Source organism: Dermacentor andersoni, chromosome 1 (assembly GCF_023375885.2).
Source record: "Dermacentor andersoni chromosome 1, qqDerAnde1_hic_scaffold, whole genome shotgun sequence".
NCBI classification, from domain to species: domain Eukaryota; kingdom Metazoa; phylum Arthropoda; class Arachnida; order Ixodida; family Ixodidae; genus Dermacentor; species Dermacentor andersoni.
Window position 1 is genome coordinate 36,884,795 of NC_092814.1, and position 23,186 is coordinate 36,907,980.

At 41.9% G+C, this 23,186-nt stretch overlaps 3 protein-coding genes and 1 long non-coding RNA gene across 7 annotated transcripts in view; 2 read left to right on the forward strand and 2 right to left on the reverse strand.

Moving 5' to 3' along the window:
* The window catches only part of Pus1 (Pseudouridine synthase 1), a 31,864-nt gene extending 19,214 nt beyond the window's left edge, over nt 1-12,650 (forward strand). Inside the window, exons 5-12 of the mRNA XM_050193057.3 lie at nt 434-562; nt 4,022-4,100; nt 5,451-5,496; nt 5,577-5,741; nt 6,295-6,414; nt 11,015-11,085; nt 11,792-11,918; nt 12,529-12,650. Of these exons, the coding sequence (XP_050049014.2) occupies nt 434-562; nt 4,022-4,100; nt 5,451-5,496; nt 5,577-5,741; nt 6,295-6,414; nt 11,015-11,085; nt 11,792-11,918; nt 12,529-12,633 (842 nt within the window). The 3' untranslated portion in view covers nt 12,634-12,650. The remainder of the gene's footprint in view (nt 1-433; nt 563-4,021; nt 4,101-5,450; nt 5,497-5,576; nt 5,742-6,294; nt 6,415-11,014; nt 11,086-11,791; nt 11,919-12,528) is intronic.
* Nucleotides 1,548-11,008, reverse strand: LOC140215562 (uncharacterized). The gene is made up of 2 exons (XR_011892451.1): nt 9,309-11,008; nt 1,548-1,878 (listed from the first exon to the last, which is right to left on the reverse strand). It is a non-coding gene; the product is annotated as an uncharacterized lncRNA (long non-coding RNA).
* A 2-nt stretch (nt 12,651-12,652) lies between the features above and the next one.
* Nucleotides 12,653-18,560, reverse strand: LOC126545276 (uncharacterized protein ZK1073.1-like). 2 transcript variants are annotated; one of them, XM_055061323.2, is made up of 15 exons: nt 18,264-18,560; nt 17,769-17,819; nt 17,598-17,664; nt 17,400-17,517; nt 16,937-16,999; nt 16,787-16,847; nt 16,279-16,365; nt 16,131-16,211; nt 16,008-16,052; nt 15,814-15,932; nt 15,582-15,620; nt 15,354-15,486; nt 13,632-13,683; nt 13,485-13,564; nt 12,653-12,781 (listed from the first exon to the last, which is right to left on the reverse strand). In XM_055061323.2, the coding sequence occupies exons 1-14, from the start codon at nt 18,327-18,329 to the stop codon at nt 13,521-13,523; spliced, it is 1,026 nt and encodes a 341-aa protein (XP_054917298.1). In that variant the 5' UTR covers nt 18,330-18,560; the 3' UTR covers nt 12,653-12,781; nt 13,485-13,520. The 2 variants fall into 2 exon arrangements, with proteins under 2 accessions (XP_054917298.1, XP_050049025.1); XM_050193068.3 differs by having other exon boundaries at nt 12,653-13,564.
* Nucleotides 18,561-18,654: 94 nt separating this feature from the next.
* Nucleotides 18,655-23,186, forward strand: part of Ublcp1 (Ubiquitin-like domain-containing C-terminal domain phosphatase 1) — a 41,466-nt gene continuing 36,934 nt past the window's right edge. Inside the window, exons 1-3 of one of the 3 annotated variants that reach the window (XM_050193066.3) lie at nt 18,655-18,941; nt 20,064-20,363; nt 22,593-22,691. In XM_050193066.3, coding sequence (XP_050049023.1) covers nt 18,785-18,941; nt 20,064-20,363; nt 22,593-22,691 — 556 coding nt within the window. In that variant the 5' untranslated portion in view covers nt 18,655-18,784. Of the gene's footprint in view, nt 18,942-19,378; nt 19,512-20,063; nt 20,364-22,592; nt 22,692-23,186 lie in introns of those variants that run through there. The other 2 variants (XM_072286090.1, XM_072286091.1) reach the window with 2 other exon arrangements.

Below are 23,186 nucleotides of genomic sequence, written 5' to 3' on the forward strand. Positions count from 1 at the left end.
ATTGCATATATAAAATAGAACAAACTAAGGCTGAAATATGAGTCAGTTATATCCGAAAGTCTGTTGTATGCGGGCCCGTTGTAATGAGCGTAGACTGTATTTTGCTGAAAATGATTATTTTGCCAAGTCACAAAGCCGTTTGAAGCCATGATGAAGCTTTGGCAAATTTGTATACTACGCCATGATTTCCATGTAGGCTGAACCACCAGGCTTGCAGCTCATTGAAACATTGAAAAGTACACTGCTGCACACCTTTCTGTGCAATTGAACTCTAACTGTGCAGAGGTCGCTGTGAGCCCTACAACAAGGCCCAGCGATAAACTTTGAAGTGACTGCAAAACCTTTACGAAGGCTGTGCCCCTCCACTTTATCCACACTGCTGCCTTTATGTTGTTTTCTTGTGGCCCTAACAATATTGCAATTGCCATTCTAGATATCAAGCGAACAACAAGAGGCTTCAACTGCAAAAACAACTGTGATTCCCGCACCTACAGTTACATGTTACCATCATATTCATTTGCACCACCAGGAGTTACGCCTGATGAGTCCTACCGCATTACAAGTATGTTTTAATTTCACTGTGGCATTAACATTTGAGGATGGATGAATGTTTTAAGCAACAAACAAGCTTGTAAGCAGAAACAGAGGTAACAAACTGGGAAGTTGAAGGGCCCCTCACCACGTCTGGCCATTTTGAGCTGACAAGCACAGAGCATACAATGCGTGCTAATGATTGTGTTTGCAAAGTATTACGTCGCTAGGCGCCGTGGAAAGGTCTGAAATTTCAATCTGAACGCCGTTTTGCTTTTCCCTCGCGGCGACTGCGCTCCAAGCCAGACAGTGACGTACTCGTGTCCCTGCGCCTACATACTCATGTGTGCAGTGTGGCGTCAATCATCGAGACACGTGACTTCGAGAATTATTCAAGGTAACATCTGTTATTTATGTGATCTGTTGCTTGAATTGACGAATTGAAGTTTAGAGAAATAATAAAACACACAAACAGAATATCTGCGTGTTTTTTGTTTTACTTCGCACCGAAGCAAGCGAGATATACTTCCGCTTCCTCTGCTTGTTCCCATAGTCAAGCAGTCACGTGCACAGGTACCGAAATTATGCCATTTTCTACCGTGTTCCAGCGCGTGATCATGCTCTACGATTCGCTTGTGTCTGCCTCAGTATTTGTATACCACTGAATTATACCGCTAGTCATGTGTCCTTGTGCACAGCGCGCAAAATCGTGCGCTGTGCAAAATGATAACAGCCAATAACAGTTCGCGCGCAACGCCGTCAGCAGAAGTGTGCAGCGCCGGAAAAAAATAAAAAAGGCGAGGAGAAAAAAAATGAAGGCGGGGCCCGTGACGTATGCATCGCACGATCCTCGAGGTCCGGTATGGGAGAACGTACGGAAGGAATTTCGCTTGCGGAGGATAGACGAGGCGAGTGGAGAGAGTGTCTCGCTGGGCTGTGGAGCTCGCCTGCTGAAATCATGGGTTCGCTGCACTGAAATGTTTCTATCTCGGCTATCAATTAGCCAATTTGAAAAATATTTGCGGCAGAATGCTTGCTAGAGGACACGTAACAACTTCCAGTGTATAACCAAAATTTGCTATGGGGCCTGGTGAGGGGCCCTTTAAAAGGACTTAGTGGGTATAGCGTCTCTCCTGTCTCAGTTGCGACAAACACAATGAAGATTAGCAGGTATGTTTCTTATTCATTTTCACCCTTTTCATAGAGACACAAGAGCCACATCGTTTTTTTTTTTAATATGTATGAAATTCGAGTGGAGCTTGCCAGGGCCTTCTTCCTTTTGTTTTGCAGTCCAGAAGAGACTTGTTGCTCCTCTGACCTTGAGCTTGCTGAAGTACATTTTAGAAGCTGCAAGGAGATTTGTAGACAATTTATAAATGATTAGGTTTTTGTTTGTTGCTGCTGACTCCGATGAATTTTTAAAAATAAGAAAGCAAGAACATTCTCCACCAACTATAGAGAATGTTCAAGAATTTTTCGCAACCTTTGCTCAAAACTTTGCCTGTGCTGAAAGTGTCAAACAGGGGAGGAAGGGTGCTCTTCTGACTGCTACTGATTGTGCCCCAAAACATTTGTTTGCTCTGTACCATGTGAAGTGTGAGCAGAATTGTCAGAATTTGCATGGGCAAACTGAACTCGTTGAACAGTCAGAATTCAAGATGCGAGGAGAGGAAGAGACACTGTTTCTGGTGGAATTAAAAGCACACTAAACTGGGAGGACACAGTGTATGAAAAGGGAAATTTTGAAGTACCAGCCAGGGGTCTAAATAAATTTAAAGGGTATATAAACACCATTTTTATAAACCTCTTTGTCACATTTAATTATTCTGGGCCAGTTTTGGGAAGTTTGTTGGCTGATACATGCACTTACATGGAAAAATATATTGTTTCTAAATTAAAGTATGGCCTGCAAAGCTTATGCATTACATTGTCTAAGGAAGACCCAATGTATGTAACTGGATTTGTTTGTCTTGTTATTCATTTAATTTCCTTTTTATTTTGGAAAAAAGAAACCATTCTTTAACTGACACTAATGCTTCCATCTTACACAGTGCCTTAAAAGCTGAAATTGAGAAAGTGGCATTCTTGAATTATTTTAGCTCATGAAACAGCTTGGAGTTAAGCAAGTTTTGCATAGCACTGGAAGGATAGTTTTTCTTACTTCAGATTTAGGTGGAAAAATACAGTAAGAAAAATGAGCTTCATGTTTCAGAAATGTGACTCTTCCTTACCACTGCATATGTGCATGTTTTTTTAAACGAACCATTGACATATTTTAGGCTATTGTCCAGAATTCAGCACTTTCGCCGACCAGTACCCTTGAGCTTCATGAATTTCCTGACGTATTTTCAACTTGCAACAGAGCATCACACAAGCACATCCACCAGCTTTATCTAGTGACCTATCAGGAAGTTGTTCTTATGGCTTAGCAGTTCCACTATTGCAGGAAACTGTCTGAAAACTGATGTCCTGATGAAATTTGGTCAAATGCAGCAGGAGCTTCTCATCACTAAAGAGTATAGAACTTCAACTATGATGTTGTATGAGTTTTACATAAAAAATGTTAACCATACACTTAGCTGCTGTGGCTCACAGCAGCTGTACAATAGTGCCCATTAAGGTTTGTGTGGGCACAGCCTTTCTGTCTAGCTCAATGACTGTTGCAGAAAGCAATGGTCAGAGGTCTCACACTAACAGCATCAGAGAAGGAATGATATGTCACTCTGATGATGGGCTTGGTAAGGGTTAGACTGCAGTGTCCAAGGCATACATGGTCGCTTCTGTGTGCCTTTATTTCTCACTGTGGTCAAGCGGCATGCTTTCCCAGTCGAAATTTAGTATCACTAATATAGTGCCACCTTTATCAGCCACTGAACTCTTCTCATAGCCATTATAGTTGCCATCGTAGTGGCATCTGCAATATATATTTTGGCACGTAGAAAAGTCTGGAATTAAAGCTTTTTTACAGTAGTAGACGTGTGGCACAGGTGCTTTTTCTTGCTGTGCAAACATAGTTTGAAAACTGCAGTTTCTCCAGTGACCACTCAGTTGACACCGGCTGCTAGCCTTTTGGAAGCCACAAAACGTGGCTCAGCTGAGGTTCCACCCCACAATTTTTATTCATCCCCCAGGGGTGCACCTTATATATATGGCAAAATGTAAAGTTATATTTTAGGAAATTTTTCATTAAAGTTCAGTCTGTGGCAGTTGCATAGGTCTATGCAATACTTGCTAAATTTGCATTGAGCTCAGATAATCTTAAGTGGAATTATGACAAAGCTGTAGGTTGTGTAATGCTGATTTACATCGCATGGTTTACATGAAAATATGGGGAATGTGGTTATTGAGCAGTATGCACTGCCCAACATGTTGTATTTGTAGATTTATGGTCACATACGTGTTAGCAAAAATGATGCCTGTCCACTGCAATCTTTACAAGGGTGAAGAACTACCTAATTGCTGCTTGCATTACCTTTTCTTTACTTTTCAGGTGAAAGAATAGACGAAGTAAATAAGATCCTAACACTGTACAAAGGTTGCCATAACTTCCACAATTTTACGTCTGGAAAGTAAGTTTGAGGTCAAGTTGTGTTGATGAAAGTCTATTAATATAAAACCATCTGTCCTCAACCGTTGCTAGCCCCATTTCGTGGCCTTGTTGCTAACCTTGCACCTTGCATTGGTTACATTCTTGTATATATATACAAATACAATGAAAATCATGAAGGCAGGTTATGCTTTGCTTGCAACAGTTTGTGAATCAAGTTCATTTTGGAGCTACCTCATGCTCAGCAGCAGGACGCCATAGCTACTGCACCACCGCAGCAGGTAGCTGTGTCAGGATTAAAACAATCTTGGGGTACCCACTTTGGGCACCTTTCGTTCAAGTACTGAAGATTTTACCTGAATGGCATTTACTTCTAACATTTACCATTTGACTATTTTCCTGTTAAATTGATATGATGGGGCTGTACTATAGGGAACCAACGCTGGCCAGAAAGCGCTACAACAGTTTCAGTGTCCTACTAAAATATGCTGATGTCATTCGATAGGGATGCCACAAAGGGTACGATATCTTGAATGATGACAGATGCACGCTCATATTTAATGCTTGGTAACATTTGGTTTGTCCAGCCAAGCTCTGTCCTTAGCAAAGCGTGTTCCGAGGAGTGAATGCACATCTACATTCTAGCTCGCCTGTGCCCAGTTAGGTCAAACGCTGGACACATGTGCCTCAAGATGAGCGGTCAATTTGCTGACGCAAAATCGAAGCACGTCCTACAGACACTGTTTTTTGCACCCGCTAGGCTGTGTGTTAGGTGCTGCTCTTGGCACGTGAAGTTTCAGCGCTGGTTGCCTATTCCAAAATCACAATCCAGCTATGGGAGGTGCCATAATGCGGTAGCTGTAGGTGAATTTCACTGCCTAAAGTTATTTTTTAACATGAGCCAAGGCTTGATACACGAGTGTTTTAGCATTCTGCCTCCATCAGAATGTAGCTGATGAGTGTAATTGAATCCACAACCTTGCACTCAGCTGTGGAATGCTATGCCCATTGAGCCTCCGTGACAAGTTATTAGTTAGTTTTGTCTATTCTATGCTATCATTGTGAAATGAAGTGTAAATGGGAAAAAACAAAGTAGGAGACCTCCTCTGCTTAATTACTCGAAACTGTGATGTGCGATTGTGGTGAGACAGTGCCAAATGTGTTATATCCCCAAACTAAGCTACTGTAAATCAATTGCATCGATGTCACACTGACAAACATGAAAAGAAACATGTGCTTTGTAGTTTTTCTCAATTTGCTTTCTAGCTTTTATCACATTCACATTTTGTTCCTGCATTATAAAACGTGTTAAAAACTGCCCTTGTTTTCGGCTGAAAAAGTTTGTCCAACTAATTTTTTTTTCTTTCTTTAGGAAATCTGAAGACCCCAGTGCAATGAGGTTCATGATATCTGCAGAGGCAAGAACTCTTATACTTTATGCATGCTTGCTTGTTTCTTCTGTCACCTGTGGTTGACTCTCAATTCCTGTCCATTTCAGTGTGGCCAGCCCTTTATTCAGGGGAATCTGGAGTTTCTGCAGATTCAGATCAAGGGCCAGAGTTTCATGCTGCACCAGATACGAAAAATGGTTGGCCTGCTCATTGCAATCATGCGTGGGTACACAGACCAATCCACCATTCGTCGGGCATGGGGCCCTGAACGGGCAAGTGAATTTCTGGTTTCTCACAGCTTGCCGTTGGCAATTTATGTGTGGTAACTTTCATTTTGCTACTATAACTATCTATTACAACCTGGCTGTTAGCATTGGTGCAGTTATGATGGATTCCTTCAAATGTCTGTTTCAGTATAATGCTGCTTTGGTTCTTTGTGCAGGAGTGGTACTTTAATAACCAGTGGCAGCATACATCCACAATGGTGGGGCTACTAGAAATGTGGCATACACAAGTATCACATGCCATTTGAATGATAGTTTAATAAATCAATCAGTGACTGATAGCTTCTGTGAGTACTGAAAAAAAAAATTTACAGTAACAATAAATTAAAGCTTTGGGCTGTTTTTCTTTTAACTTTTGTAGCGCCTTGACTGTTCAGTGGACTTGCACTGAAGAAAGTGTGTGCACTGTTTCTGTCAACTTGGCATTTATGACTCCTTCATTCGCGAGGTCTGGGCAATTGTTAGGAGGGAAGAGTACAAAATGAAATTTGTATGTACATAGTGTAGGTTTCATACCTTTCATGCCTATTTGCAAATTCAGCTGGACATTCCCATTGCACCACCGCTAGGCCTGATGCTGGAGCAGTTGCACTATGACCGCTACAACAAGCGCTACGGTGGAGACGGCCTGCATGAGCCACTCTCTTGGGAGGCAAAGCAGGTGTGTTTGCTGGATGATCCCGACCACGGCGGCCACATTTCAATAAGGGTGAAATGCAAAAGCACTTGTGTACTTAAATTTAGGGGCACATTAAGGAACCCCAGGTGGCCAAATTAATCCATAGACCCCCCACTATGGCGTGCCTCATAATCAGTTTGTGTTTTCGGCTCGTTAAACCGAATTTTTGTTTTTTGTTTTCTATCTTCTCTTCCTTTTTTTGTTTCTGTGTATGTTGTACGTGTGTTGCCATATGTGTCTCTTGTTATGACAAGAGAGACCTGGACATATTAATTTCCCACATGCAGTATGTTTATGTCCTCGTACCACTTTGCTCATTACCAATTGTGTGCTGATACATTGAAATACCACTTATTACTTATATGGCAATACCTCTGAATTAAGCATAAGTATTGGTCGAATTATTGCATGTGACCCTGATACTTTGCGCATGCACAGTCCTCTTGACAACTATATGTTTAACAATCAGACACCTACACAATAGCAATAGTTTTTCAGATAAAGGGGATAGCTGGATGCCTCTCAATTACCTAGAAAAATATGGAATTTTTTTAGACGTTACATTTGTAGCGTTAACATTAGTTGTGTATCTTTTTTATTGCAATGCTTATGTTGTCTGAATTTATTCGCGGTATATATGTGTGTGTGTGTGTGTGTGTGTGTGTGTGTGTGTGTGTGTGTGTGTGTGTGTGTGTGTTAAAGTGCTTTTTACACTATTGCTGCCGGTGTAAAAGGACAGCCACCCATCAAACTGCTAATCCCATTAGTTTGTATGGCTGCACCTTCCTTGTGAACTTATTGTTTCAGCTCAATTGCAATTGCACTTGAAAAAGCTGTTCCAGGGTGTCCACCAACCAGAAAAAGGGGAATTCTCAGGGATTCTGAGTAGTCTGAAAAAACTCGGGGAATATATTTGTGCCTCTATCAGAAAAAATAACCTGTAATTTCATTGAAAGGGCCGAAAGTTGCGGTAATGCTGGCTAGAGTAACAGACAGGAATCGTAATGAATCGTCTTTGACGCCCTGTTGTCAGCTGGAGGAGTTGCCAGTGTACAGTCAATGACCGACTTTCCGGATGCCCAATAATTTGCACAGCTTCGCGGCACCACTACGCACCCCGTAGAGTCAATGTATCAGAACGTCGGAAATTTCGGACGCAAGAACCCTTTGTCCGATTTTTTGGCGCTTTTTGCTGTGGCTGTAGATCCGAAAGGTCATTAATCAAAGCCACCACCGCTGCCGTTTTGATTACCTCGAACCGGCGCTCTCGCACGCAGTTCCGCTGGCACCCGTAGCAACGCTAGACCTAGCTGCTTCGACGTTCGCTATTAAGCTTCTTGCCGTTGCGTGCTGTGTTTTCCATTGAAAGGATTCGCTGTTGTCAGCAATGCCACCGACTCCGCCTTTGTGATCCTCGTGATTGGCTTAGAAGCTTGAAAAGCACAGTGCGTTGCATAATGCCGGTTCCCAAGAGTCAGCTTCGCCTCTGTACAGAAATGTTACTTGGTGAAGCATATGCAAAAGTATTGCAGTGAAGCATAACAAGTGTGGACACAGTATGTATTCCTTAATTATGCACGCATGCACCCGGTATCTTCTGTCACAGTACGAGCACTGATATGCCCAATACATGTACTGACAGGCCTTCAGAGCGCTTTCGAATGTGCCTGGGGCGGTTTGAGCCCTTAAGGGCAGTAAATGACATGCATTTATTTTTACCAACTGGCCGACTTTTCGAATGTTTTCGTGGCCCCTAGGGAGTTTGAAAAATCGGATGTGGACTGTGCAATTGACCAAAAAGATGGTTCAAATGGTCCGTGGGGCGAACGAGTGGCGGAAGGAGGACAAGAAAGAAAAGGACCTACACACTGAGGAATGAAAGGGAAAGGAAGCGGGCTGCCGCTGTCTTGAAGGAGCTTGAGCTCAAAAGACGAAGTGTTGGCTGATACCAAGATGCAGGTGTCCCTCATCCAAATCGAAACAAACTCTTTAAAGCAATGAAACACAACACTGAGGTGTCGTGCGCGGGCTGAGGGTATGTCAGGACAGTTGAGGTTGACTTACGAGCTGTTGAGAGAGAATCTCAATTATGACAAAGTTTGGGCCTCATACCACTGAGCTTTGCTTTCAGTTGATAGAAATAGCTCATATTCGAAAATATTTGCTTGTGTATGCATCTCCTTTTTATTTGTATTTGAGAATGTCCGACTTCATTTGCGATGTTTTTCTAAGACATTTTATTTGCTATGCATTTTACTAACCCCTCCCTTCTATTCTCTTCTTGAATAACAAACACTACTCCTTAGTATTCAAGTTGGATTAAGGCATTTTTTTACATTTTTTTCATATGCTTACTGGAGAGTGACAGCATCAGGTGATATGGTTTCAGTCCATCTTGACATAAAACATAGTTCTGCATCACACAGGCAATTTTGCAAAGGCACTCAGGGAAAACCTGGAAAACTCAGGGAATTTGGAAATGTCAACTTGGTAGACACCCTGTGTTCATAACAAACAACAAGTACACCTCCGCCTCTCAAGCAGTAACGTTGCTTGCTTAGAGAGCTCTTTATTTATTTATTTATTTATTTATTTATTTATTTATTTATATCTTACATATTCACAAAATTCAATATCCAGCCCGCTGAAGCACCAGTGCTTTCACATCAATGCATAGCACAATGCTTAGCATAAGTATGACTTCAACATTCGTGGCACAATATGCATAACTAAGTTCACAACATGTGCAGTTCCTGTGATTTCTTAGATTTCCCTGTTGTGCGTACGAATCTGTATCCTCCATACGAGTTGCTGCACTAATGCGATGGTGAAAGAATACAAAGCCCTGCTTTCAACAGGTGCAAGCAGAAACTTGCCTTTGCCTTGCAGTGTGCACCTGCTTGCCAGATCTCGTACTCCTCTTTGTTCTACAAAAACTGAAAAATGCAGAGAGATTTGTGAGGAATTCCATACATAACAATTTTGTGATGGTGGTAATTCACATGCTCAAATTTTGATATTATATTGTCGCAGTTCACTGAGAACGGGAGCTTTAATTGCAAGAGGTTGTCCTGTTGCACTCTACTGGCAGACCCTAAAATAGGGAATGCAGTCTTCTTCTATTGAGCCTGCACGCACTCTCGAGCAAATCGTCTTTGTTGTCGCCATTGAGGCTCAATGTGGATAGGGGCACGACATTGGCCTCCCTCTAGAGCGAGCGTTGTCCTGATGCGCGGCAAAAGGTAGTCCGTGCACAAATGCAGGTTGTCCATGTCACTCAGAGAGATAAGGCTTCACGCACACCACATGGACAGTTTCAGGCACATGCTGGTAGCACTTTGAGCAAGATGGGGTGCCAGGAACAACTTTGTAGATGATGTCACTAAGCCGGCGCAGAACTTTATATGGTCCGAAGTATCTCCGTAGAAGTTTCTCAGAGAGGCCTCAGTGTCTGATAGGTGTCCATATCCAAGCTCTATCGCCAGGTTCATGAACAATAGATTTATGGTTGATGTTTTACCGGCGGGCATCATGGTCATGCTGGCTGGCTATTCGGACACACGGGAGCTGTATGGCTTCCTCGCCGAGCTCTGTAAAATCAGCGACGCCAGCCTCTGTGTCGCTGCAATCATGGGGCAGCACAGCGTCAAGCCTCGTTACTTCTCGACCATGGAGAAGACTGAACGGCGTCGTTCCTGTAGTTTCCTGGCGTGCCCTGTTGTACGTAAATGTGACGTATGGCAGAATTTTGCCCCAATTTTTGTGCTTCACATCAATGTATATACCCAGCACGTCACCGAGGGTCTTGTTGAGGCATTCTGTAAGCCCATTTGTTTGAGGATGGTATGCTGTTGTCCTCCTATGAGCAGTGCAGCTGAGCGTGAACACACAGCTCAAAAGCTCCACTGTGAAAGTAGCTCCTCTATCTGTTATGACAACAGCTGGAGCACCATGTCTTAGGACGATGTTATCAATGAAAAATTGTGCCGCCTCATCTGCCGTGCCACTTAGAAGTGCCTTGGTTTCCGTGTATCTGATGAGGTAGTCTGTCGTGACTATGACTAATTTATTTCCACTGGCAGACGTTGGAAATGGGCCAAGAAGGTCCATCTCAATTTGGGCAAATGGCATCCCCGGTACTGCAATGGGGTGTAAGCGCTCAGTGGGTTTAGTGGGTGGTAAATTCTGCTGCAAGCTTTGGCCAGTAGTATTTGTTTCCGATTTGTGCCAATGTCCGTGTGTAGCAGAGGTGGCCTGAGGTGGCTTCATCACTACATATTAAATATGTATGTCGCAGGCAGCTATACTCCAATGTTCATCCAATATCTACAATTTATTTTCGTAATGTTTATAGAGTTCTTGTTTGATATGTAGCGCAACTCGATCATTATTAACAGATTTCAGTGTAGTAAAATATAACTAGGCTTTTGAGGCTGACCTTTTGCATATTGGTCATGTTTAAGTGGCTTTTCATTGTTACACTCCTTTGTGTGAAAAGTGGACTGTTTGCTTGCCTTGTTGTGGATTTAGATTAAGGTTGCAGTGACAAGCAGTGAGCATATTTTCTTGCTTTGCAATGCAGGACTTGATCCAAGCATTCAAGGAGAAGCATATCTTCCCCACAATTGTGGAGACAGAGAAAAATGAAAAGTCGTATCCTTTCGGCTGTGCTCAATTTCTTGCACATCTTCAGAATCGTTACCTCAACATTCTTTCCCTCATGTAGCTGCAAGTGCAAGCATTCAGACAGCTGTGCCTTTGATGTTTGTATAGTTCGCACTTTCAGTGAGACATGTCAGTAATTGTCAAAGATTTTGTCAGGCTCTTGCATAGTACATCCTCAATGAATTCTCGTACTGTGTCCAAAATTTATTTTCTAGCTAAATGGAAATTAACTGTTTAGTAAATCTTAATTTAGTCTTCATATCCTTCCATGCAAATTTATTAGAAGGTATAACTTCAGAATGCCTGCTTGCATTCAGGTGTCAAACCTAAGGGGCTGGTTCAAGTTATGCTGTGTAACTCTGCTATATATGGAACTCTACCAAGTACTAGTTTCTGTGGCAAAGGTAGGGGCTCCCTGGGCACATTGTGCTGTCGCCGTGTCTGTCTGCTTGCTTCTCTCACATGTAGCTCACACTTTGTGACTACTGTTAATTTTGCCAAGGTAACAATTCTGATAACAGCTTTTTATAGAAAGCTTAATTTTGAAATTCTCTTCACGTGTGTCCTCTGGGACCCCTCCCTCCACTTTAGATTTATCTAAGGCTAGTCATATATACCTTGTTGTAGGCAACTAGTTCATGTTTGAATGAGCTGTTTATGCATGGCTTGTATTTCCGATGGCTGTGCCTGTCAGAATGTTGAACTGGATGGAGAACTTGCCACTCCACTCCTACAATGTGCGTGAGCCAGGTCCTCCAACGCTTGAAGATGCAGAGTTATGCAATTTGGCTGGCAGTGATGATGATGGTCCATACAATGAGGTAAGTTTCTCTATATTGCTGCAGTGCTCAAAATATCAATATGTTCATGAATGTTGTAAATTTTATTGTACTGGATTACATTATGGCCAGGCTTATTAAACCATGTCTTATAAAAGACTCCCGAAGCTTTTCACCTCCCCTTACCCCCTCCTCCCTCCCTTTTTTTTGTGTGTGGATGCATATATACATTAACTGTAATATGTGTGCAGTTAATATGTGTATGCATATTATACTCGTAAATACTAAGAGCTCTGTAATGAAAGTGCTTTTAATCTATGTATGCATATATACATAATTTAACTGGAGTCATGGACACTAACTCCCGTATTCTCAAACCATCCTCAATTTGAAGTTCTTCCTCCACTCCACTGAGTGTAGTGCCACCCCTCGACTAAAGAAGATGCTACGCTTATCAAGAATTGGCATAGAATGCAGTACAGTGGCCTTTTCTTTCGAGGGGCGATGCTGCCATCAACTTTCTTGAGTCAAGATAGAGTGTTGAGTGGAGAGACATTCTAGAATACGGGGGTAAGAGCACTGTAATGAGTGTACATTTGTCTGTTGGGAAATCTTACTAACAGTACGCCGTTTTTGTTTTTCCTATCACTAGAAAGAAGCTCAAGATGGCAGCTTCAAAAAGGAAAATACTGACAATACAGAAGAAAACTGCACTAGTGCAAAGGAATCTATAAAGCTCAAAAATCAAGCTGTATAATAAAATAACCACAGCCATGTTGGTCTTATGCACATTTATTTTATTAACATTTTGCGGGTCCTAGTGGTGACCCTTAACAGAAATTGCAGTCACACATATCACTATTACAGTACACTCATTTGGATGGTGCACTTGGGAATGCAGGTCACTTGTCTGTACCGTAAAGGCAAAAGAAATAATTAGGAGGTGCACAAGAAGCAAACTCCTGAGAAACATAACACAATCTATGCCCACAAAGTATGCACCACTACTACTAGACCCTTAGTGTTGTGGTAGGTTGCTGTGTAGTACATGGCATGAAGTGTTCCAAAATGCTAGTGCTGAAAGTTCCATCTAGTATGTCTGAAAACATCACAAGCTGTGTCCTTTGTAGCCTCTGGTGTCATTGTGGGTTAAAATAAAAGCACAGCATGTTTGTGTGCTAATATAGTACAGTGCAGAACAAAGTCCTTTTTTATGCTGTGTGACCCAAGAAAAAATGTCTGCAGGCAGGCTGTGCCTGTCTGATAACTGCTTGCAACCTTCAAATGTAACGAGCTCTCATTACATTAGCATTCTTGAAAGCTTTTGATGCCCAGGATACAAAAAGAGGAGGCCTTTTAGCTAAGTATAAACAAGTATTGACCAAGCCACTTGCTCTATAAAGTCAAACAATGAATGAACTTTAAGGAAGTAAGCTGCATTAATGTGCACTGCAGTAAACATAATCCACTGATTAGATTTAGTCTCCCTGCTGCTCACAGCCCTTCTCACTAGGAAATGGTTATGGGGGAACAACTGCGAAACAACATTGTGACGAACATTCTTGAATAACACCAGCACCTTTTGTTTAAACGCTTCAAGCAGGATACGTGCAAAACTTGTAGGCAAAATCCACATGTTTCCGTCTATTTCAGTAGAGATGTCAGGGTAGTTATTGGCAATGAGCTCACTGCAACACCAACATGACATTTTGTCACTGTCAGCTCCAGTAGCAGGATGCAAAAATAAGTACTTACGTAAGCCTAAGCCTTGGCAGAATAACACAAGGCTATATGCAAGCTTCTCGGGCTGAAACAAAGATGCATCGTCAATTAAAAAGCAAGGAACAGCATCCATGTGTATGGTAAAACAAGCCAGGATTCACAATTTTTTTCGACATGCACAACAAGCCCTTAATGAATTATTAAAAGTATGAGAAATTATGAAAAGTATGAGAATTATAATATGAGAAAGCAACTTCTGTTTCTGACATTCTGTGTTGTATGTTGTGTAAATAAAGGAGCCAGCTGTACATGACCCTTCTGGCTATATTGCTGGCTTGTTTGCACTAAAATTACCTACAAAGGTGACATTTATGGGCATACCATGTTTGGGTGCTTTACTTGGGAAAAGTATGAGTAAGCATCATGTGCGGTTAAACCAATTGTAAACGCAGATTTCTCGGCAAATGGAACAGTGATGTCATCTGTCACCGTTGTGGTGATGATATAGTGCACTCCATTTTGCCCTAACAATAACTGACAATGCCACCATTCCTTTCCTAAGAAGGCCTCTATTCTTTCCCTTTATCACTGCAGGCAATGTATTCTGTATGAAAGAGGCAAGTAATGCACCCAAACATCATGCATACTCAGCAAATGCCAGCTCTGCACAATTTGAGTTCAAACAGGCTAGTGATTTTGCCAGAAAAGTTGTCCATACCCGACTCCCTTATTCATGCAACATCCAATATTAGGTCATGTTAGGTCATGTGTTCAATTCCTCGCTGTGAATTTCGATGGGGGCAAAATGTAGAATCTCATTTACTTAGATTTAGGTGCATATTAAAGAACCCCAGCTGGCCAAAATTGATCTGCAGTTCTCAACCATGGCATCTGTTGTAGCCCTAGTGTTTCTTTGGGACGTTAAGCCCCAGAATCAATCAGCATTCAGCATTTAAGGGGTTTGTAAGGTATGAAATATAATTGGAATGCCCTTTCAGCTATCGTAATTATTCAGTTAAATAATAAACAAATTGCATAGCATACTGACTGGGCATCTTTGGTGTTTTACAGAGTACCATGGTGTTTTCTGTGCTTGAGTTCAATGCTTAGGTATCGGCCACTTTTCTGTGTCCAATAACATCTACATTAGCAGTGGCATGCCGAAACTCGATGGTGAATTCACTGCCATTTTTTGCTTAAAAGGTGACTCCGCGGGTTTCAAGAGTTTCATGTATGTCAAGCTTTGAATGCATGTTCCGATGCGGGTCCTGATCAATAATGCCAAATTACACAGCTCTCTAGTGTTTTAGTTCCCTGAAAATAAATTTTAAATTTACCAGCCATGTCTGCATGTACTGCACCATGAAGATTAACTATTCATTCATTTCTGCTTGACAAATTGATGGTCATTCTCCTACAGTTACAAAAAAATGTCACTCTTGTGCTTACCCATTCCACACATTATGCAAAAAGCTGTGTGCACTAACAAACGTTACTAGTATGTGGCAACATTGCTATGTCACCTATGTCAGTGCTACACAGCACATCATCGGCACAGTGCGAGTTCTGTTTCTTTCAGGTGCATATGTGTGTGTGTGTTTATTACACTACACAATATTTTCAGAAAAGGGTATTGAAGGGAATGGGTTATAAGTACCACAATACAGCAATTATCTCAGTATGGTGGGAAAACGACCGGGTTTGCCCTTTGAGACCAGATTCTACTAAGGTGAATAAATTCAGCAAACCACTTACTGCATCACTGAGGATGTCTTCAACATCATCAAGTTTGAGCAAGGCAGCCTTTGCAGGATCAATTTTGCTGTAAGTGTTCTGTGTTGTGTCTGCATGCGCTTGCGTACTGCTTGTCACCAGCAGTATGTCAGTTCTGTAAAGACAATGGCATACTTTTGGCAACTTTGACTAATGTGTATATAGAGGAGAAAGTGATAAGTAGCAGTAGTACTGAAGTGGCATCCTTACTTAAGGTTTTTCTTCAAGGAGCTTGAGATGTCACTTCGACTATATTCAGGCCCCCCATCCCCCCAAAGGAAAAAAATAATGAAGCACATTTTATTTTTCAGTACTATTCAGTGGAGTGAAATCCATACATCGTTGGTCTTCACAGGTTATGCCAAGTGCCTTTTAGTTTTTTACACATGCTTCATGCGAAGTTTAATACACCTAGTTATCACTACAAAAGCACATAACATACGTGAGGTAAGCTTGTATGTAGAAACTTGAATTCTTTCGATTGACTTTTTGCCTCACGCTTTCAGCATAGCTGAGTGCAGAGTTTCCCTGAGCCACTTTACCAGATGTTTCATCCGTGTTCTGCAAAAAAACATTTGATATTCCACCTGCATTATGTGCATATACATGCATCTAGCTGTTTATTTCTTTCCTCACCACAAGCTGTGAGAGTCCACTCTGTTCCAGCAGCTTAGAAAGAACCTGAGATTTGATGAAACAGAGACGTTAAGACATCCTTGCTGTCATGGCAGCAGCTGCAAGTAGCTCTGCTTTTTTTACCTTGCCAAACTTGTGAAACACAAGAAAGTGTTCCATAGGTGGTGGACCAGATTTCTTGCCACCCTGATACCAGTAGACAACCTGCATAAGCAGTTGATTGAATGTAATGGGTGTGAAAAATAATCTGCCCAGCACAACTTAAGATTACCTGGTAATTGAAGAGCTCCACCAAGCTTGCTTCTGTGCAAGAGCAGTGAATCAAGATGGATCCCAAAACAAGGTCTGGACAACTCGTCTGCAGTAGAATAAATGATACGCTTAGTATGTGACACATGTGCTAAATGTTGCAGCATGTGCGCAAGCACTGCAGTATGCTACAAAGCAGGAGTACTTGTGCAAGCTAGGACTAGAATAGAAAAAAAAAAAAATTATAAGTTTCGACGTGTTGGCAATCCATTTTACCTTTTAGTGCACGAAAGACACAGGGACAGTTTAGACGGATGTAGACAAAGTGCTATGGCTCGCGCTTTGGCTATGTCTGTCTAAACTGTCCTCGTCTCTTTTGTGCATTAAAATCTAAAATAAATAAAAAGAAATGGTAATCATTTCATCCAACTTTTTGGTGGCAGCTTCAACTACGTGGCTAGATTCATGCAGGCATCCATGCAAGAACAGGCTATTTATGCACAGCTGTACACGTTTGCACATTGCCTTACCGTAAATCTAGCAAGGATGTTTGCCCCTGCTCCTTCACCAAGAGCAACGCAGTATGGAACCCTATCAAGATATCAAAGGCAAAGTACATTTGTCCTGCTGCACATGATGCCATTGCAAACCAAAAACAAAAGCTGAATGACAGCACATACTTGAAGTAGTGCAACACATCAGCCAAATCCTGAGCGAGATCATCCATGGATGGAAACTTGTAGCTGTGCAAACCAAGCCAAACAACTTTTAGTTAATGTCTTAACAACAATTAGCACATAATAAAAAGCCAGAGACAGCATACTAACTTAGCACTGCAGCCTTCTAGAGCTGCCACCACATCATAAGAGAACTAGTTCTAGCAGTAATCTTACCTTAGCAAAATGTGTCGTATCAGATTGTTGTGTATTAGTTGTATATGTGTGAGTTCAAGATGGAATTCCTTCTCTTTGAACTAGGCAATAGTAATTGAGACTGCACTCAAAATTATGCAGCTCCTGGACTACTTTTGAATTGGGAAACTTTGCGACAGTGTTAACTTCATGCTGAGCAGATTTGGCAGTTTGCATTATGTGCTGTGCTGTGTGCATTGATGCTGTTAAATGAGGGACGAAGGATACTAACTCTTCTGACAGGTCTGGAGCATTGTATGCCTGCCCAGGAACTTCAATGTGAAGAAACACAGACTTCTCACAAACACGTGTCATGCAAGGATGGGCTGCAAACTGGACAAAGTCCAAGTCTGAAAAAAAAAAAAAGGAAACCACTTTAATCAAACTGTCTAGGTGTATTATACGTTTACATATTTACTTTAAAACTTACAAGTTGAGCCCACATCGTGCACAGTCAGAAAGATTGGTTTTCTTGGGTTTACAGTGGAAAGGTCACCCTGGAATTTAAGGTTAGCTGATTAGCCATTATTCATTTCTGTCAACAGTATTACTTGAAAGATGCTTGAGTGTCAAGGACATATACGCGTTTATGGTCTCGTACCTGCACGTGTACATTTAAGCTTCCGCATCTCGGCGTTTTCACGACGAAAACCTGGAGAAAGCAAATGTTTATTGAAAAAGCACGTGATTCATCCAAATTGCTCTTTCATTTCTTCTTTTACCTGTATTTCTAGAAAGTGGTGCAATTGTGCAGGTATCAAGAAGGCACTACGCGAAACTGGTAGTTCATGCGAATGAAGTGAATCGCGACACCTTTGGGCAACGCAAAATATGTCCCCGCGCAGTTGCGCAGGTATTGCAATATGGCTCGTGCGCAGGAAGGTGAAAACAAGACCCCTCGCAGTCTTTCCTATTAGTTTGAATTTTTAACTGACAGATTGCTACAAAGCTGAATGCATCACAAATACAAGCGACGTCAGCGCGCTTTGCAGGTTGCGTGTGATCTCATAACCGAAACTAAGAACGACTGCATAAAGTGGCTGCCAATGCGCAGTTGCACTTTCCGCTGTACTGTATCATGCGTAACTGCACTTGCCTCGGTGTAGCAGTCCTCGGAAATTTGTTCCCGAAGTGACGGTATTTTGCTGCTGTCACACATCATCTGCTCTTTTCTCTTTGCCCTTCGAAAGCGAGAACCAGACCTGCTGCGCGGATGCGCGTGCAGTAACTTTGGTTGCTGGGCGCAGTACCGCTACCTTGACGGATTGCGTTGTTTGTTTTCTTTCGCGTAGCACATCAAAAATTTATATGCTGCACACTCTCACTTTGGGTGCAGACATAAATTGCGAAGTGTTATAGAAGTAAAGGGGAAAGTCAGACGTCGTCGAAACGGACATCTCCGTTTACGGAGCTGTTCATCGCATGCTCGTAGGGCGACGCTAGGTGCGTATTGCGCCTATTGCGCATTCAATATTATCATCATCGCCGGCGAAATCCACAAGGTTCTGCCATTCTGCTCAATGGGTCTCTGGCCGCGTCTGTGGATGTCTATGGTCACCGTTATCCTATCGGTTCTGTCATTCCGCATGTGAGGCCAGTCGATCGAGACGGTGAAAGATGTCGACGGTGAACCTTACAGTAAAATGGGCAGGGAAGGAATATTTGATTCCGGACTTGCCGCTGCACGCTTGCGTGATGGACTTGAAGCACGCGATTTTTGAAAAAACTGGGGTGCTTCCTGAGCGACAAAAACTTGTCGGCGTAAAGTGTAAAGGTAATTGATGTTGGTTGTGTACGCGTTCGAAATTATGTTTAAGTGCAAACTGGGATTTTTTGCCAACGTTTGCCAACCAGCTTCGGTGAAAAGACTTGATTTCGTTGCTGTATGCTGTGAGCTTGCGATCTGTAATTTCTGTAGTTTCGAGCTTCTCTTGTGGAGTCCTTATTTTTTATTCATTTCTTTTTTGAACGCGTGGTCGCTACACATCGCCATACAACAATACGGTTCGAACTGGATCAAACGAACGTGTAAACTTCTTTGTTTGCGTGTTAAAACGCGCAGTTCTTGTGAAAAATAGAATGCAACTTGTAGGAGGAACGTTGTAAAAAGTATGGCTTGATCTCGTGTTCTGTGCACGCTATTCTTTCAAATTGCGTTAAGTTCAAGCGGGGATTTTCTGCCGGCGGTCAATATCATTGGTCGGCAAGATTTTTGCTACCTCTTATATGTTCTGTGCCCTGTCCTGCAGTTTCGAATTGCTCTCCTGGATATTTCCTTTTGAACCCGTCGTGGTGGCAGCGCTACGCCGTGAAACGATATCGTCAACTTTTGGTGTATTGAGCAGTTAATACGTTTGTTCGTTTGGGCCTTCAAATGTATTTGTCAAAAAGTTATTGTCAACACAGTTATTGAGAACACTGGATGCTATTTGCGGGCCAAAATATTTGCGAAAGTAGCATGTAGTTCAAGCTGGAGATTTTCTTGTCGCGTTTGCCAGTCTATTTGTGCAGCAGCCTGCAACTTTAGCTCCCTTTGCAGAATTTTACCTTGTGGCAATTTGCTTTCTAAGCGATTCTTAATTTTGAGTATTTGTCTTGATTGACAGCAAGAAATTCGTCATGCGGCGCGCTTGGCATATTGACTCGGAGTGTTCGATTCTATAAAGTTTTATGTAGTCGGAAGTAGTGGCTGAAATGTTTCTAAATGTATGGGCTCGAGGCGCACGTATCCATCGTCCAGCAAAATAATCGTGGAGAGGCCCGGGGCTTTCGTTGCCTAAACTAGTCTTACATAAAATAGAAATGTGCTCTGCTCGCTCCAGCCATATTTATGATTCCCCTGTGACCCTTTTCTTTCTCCGCCCCCCCCCCCCCCCCCATCTTTTTTTCCCCATAGGAAAACCAGTAGCAGAATCGGTGCGTCTTACAGATCTCAAGCTAGAGCCCAACTCCAAGATCATGATGGTTGGGAGCCTGGAAAAAAGTATTCAGGATGCATCTACTCCACCAGATGACCTTCCAGATGTAATCAATGACTTGGATGATGATGAAGATGACAAGGATGTACCAATTGAAAACCGCGAGGAGTTCCTAAACAAAATTCAAAAGCGAATCAAAACCTACAAAGTCAAATGGCTTAATGAATCAAGGCCAGGGAAACGGCTGCTTGTGCTTGACATCGACTACACCATCTATGGCAAGTCCAACAAAAACAGCTTCTGAACTTAAAGTGTTCTTATTTTTACCTCATTTGTTTTGAGAAAAAAGTAAAAATAATGCTGTCAAATGTAAGGTACTGTCTCTAGGAAACTCAAGAAATTGCTGCATGAAAAATGCCACTCGGAGGGTTTTACTGCTTGATATGTGCAAGTTTGTGCTCTATCTGGAATTGTGTTGGGCAGAACAAACATGTCTAACAGCATGGTTTCAATTGTTGTCAAGTGCTCTTAGGTCATTGATGGATAGAACATATGGCAAATTGCATGATGCAGGTCATAATATAAATGTCTAGGTTATGATCACAATGGCTTGGTTTTTCAAGTATTTGCAAGAACCCATGAGTGAGATTTGCATTAAACTGGTCTGTTGTGATGTATCATCTGTGTGCATTGTTAAAGTATATTGGTGGAAGCATTAAGTCTGATGCCCTGTGAAGTGTCATTTCCGCAACGTGGGTATCACAGCCCACTGTAGATCAGCATAGCAATAGCCCAGGGCTAGATGTCTATATTGTGTTGCATAATCAATATGCATGAAAGAGTGGAGATAGGTCACCAGTTTGGATAAATTAAAAAAATAACGCTGAAATAAGTTAAATTCAGAAACTCACATACAGTCTTAATTTCACTAACTGTCATATCCTCTTCAGGTGCCAATTAATTCTATCCATTGTACGTTTCATCACATTTATTGTGCCTTCAGAATCATGGAAACCAAACAGCTGCAGAACAAATCGGGAATTTTTAATTCTTCAATGAGTTTTTCTCAAGTTAACAGAATGTACTCTCTTGTGTGAGAACTCCTTACAGAGACATCAGATATGAGAATCTTAACTATTTCGTGTCTGGCATACTTGGAAAGCAACTATCCTGACACTTGGAATGTATACCTAATGTAATACGTTGTGAAAACAATGAACTGAACCCGCTACATGAAGACTTTTGGCGAAGAAGTGAACCCGCTATGGGAAGACAAACTGACACTGCGATGGCAGTGTCAGTTTGTCTTCCAGCCCATTTACTTTTTTGCCTTCCAACCCATTTTACTAAAACACTTTACACTTATTATTCACCTTGTAGCACAAGTCCAATCATAAGTGCTTCACGATGTCTGCCACATTCAAATATAATTTGAATCGGTTCTTTTGATTTTAATGTACTACCTGTGCATGCTGAATTGTGCTTGTAGTGCCTAAAGGGAATATGCAACATTCTATTAATTCGATTAAAGTTCTTTAGGAACTTCACACACTTTTTGCTATGTTCATTCATATCTAACCTCTCTCAAGCTTACTTGGACCCCTGGGTATTTGAAATTGAAATTGATTTATTCATAATAGATTACAGGTTATAAAGAACAATAATATAGAGAAGTGCTGTATATGTGCAAGAATAGACAACTTGGGTCATGGGATAAGTGCAACTGCGAATGTGCCACTGGGTATGTGTCTAAATACACAAATTCAGCAATTGGTTATGTGCAGCTGGGCATGTGACACTAGGTAGACAAACATTCTTGGCTAATCCTCTAGAATGGGTATGTGCCACTGGCATGGTGGTCGGATAGCCAAGCAGAACAAGAGGCTAGAAGTGAAGAAGTTGGCAACACAAAATTGAAGAAGTCAGTTACTGAGTAGTGAAAAAATGCAGCACCAAAAGCAGCCGAGTGTGCAGGAAGGAGTGAAGATAACATAATGAGACTGGAGCGTGCATTGAATGAGGAATGTTGAGCTGTAGAGAAGTGAAGATGGTGGTAACAGAAAATTGAACAAGTCAGCTACACAGAAGTGAAGAATTTGATAATACAGTCTGTCGCTACATTGCTTCAATGCTGATTGCATTACCGTCGGTATTCATTGCCAGATAGGTTCTGTCGCAATTTCTTTTTGCGTTGCTTAAGCTTTACTCTCTAAATACTGTGTTATCACCTTTTTTGCATTGTAGAACTGAATTTATTTTGTATTATCTGCTACCCAATCTGCTAATTCACTTATTCTAATGCAGTGTTCACTGCAAGGCTGATTTGCCAATTTCATATCTGGAGTTTATTTCTTGCCAACTCTGCTTGTAAACATGTAGAAGTTGTTCATAAGTTTTCTGAATGTATTCCCATGTTTTACCCGACTACACATGCTCTGGAAGCTTTTCATGTTCAGATTAATTAAGTACCGTTATGAGCCCCTAACATTTTCCATCCTTGATTGCAGATCATCGAACGACTGCTCAGTCCATAGTCGAGCTGATGAGACCATTCCTTCATGAGTTTCTAACATCAGCATATGAGGACTATGACATTGCATTTTGGTGTGAGTATTCTCAATGTAGTGTACACAATTATAGTGCCTGTAGAAGTTGTACTTTTTATGTAAGCTTTAGCATAAACACATTTAATTTGAGGAAGAATAAAAAAAAAATATTGTTACGGGGCATTTGGACAGGACCATTTGTGCAAGAGGGAGATGAAGAGGAAGTGGTAGACTGTCTCCTGGAGCTGTGACATTTTTATCAGGCTGCGCGATTACCGCTAACTTTCCACATGTAAATAGTTGTACATACATCTTCTTCGTAACATTTGGTGGAGGTGCTGGGTAATGGCTCAAAACAGAGCATCGCAATGGCCACCGCTTCGGTTCTTCACTGATGTCGCAGGAGATGGTGCCTAGTTCGGCAACGCCTGCGTCGACTGTCGTACTCGCGCATCCGCGTGATCCAGGAACCTTCTGCGGCACCAATGGCGCTGACATCAACGCTGGAGATGTATGGGCGGGTGAGCAGCCACAACAAATAGGATCCCACAGTGA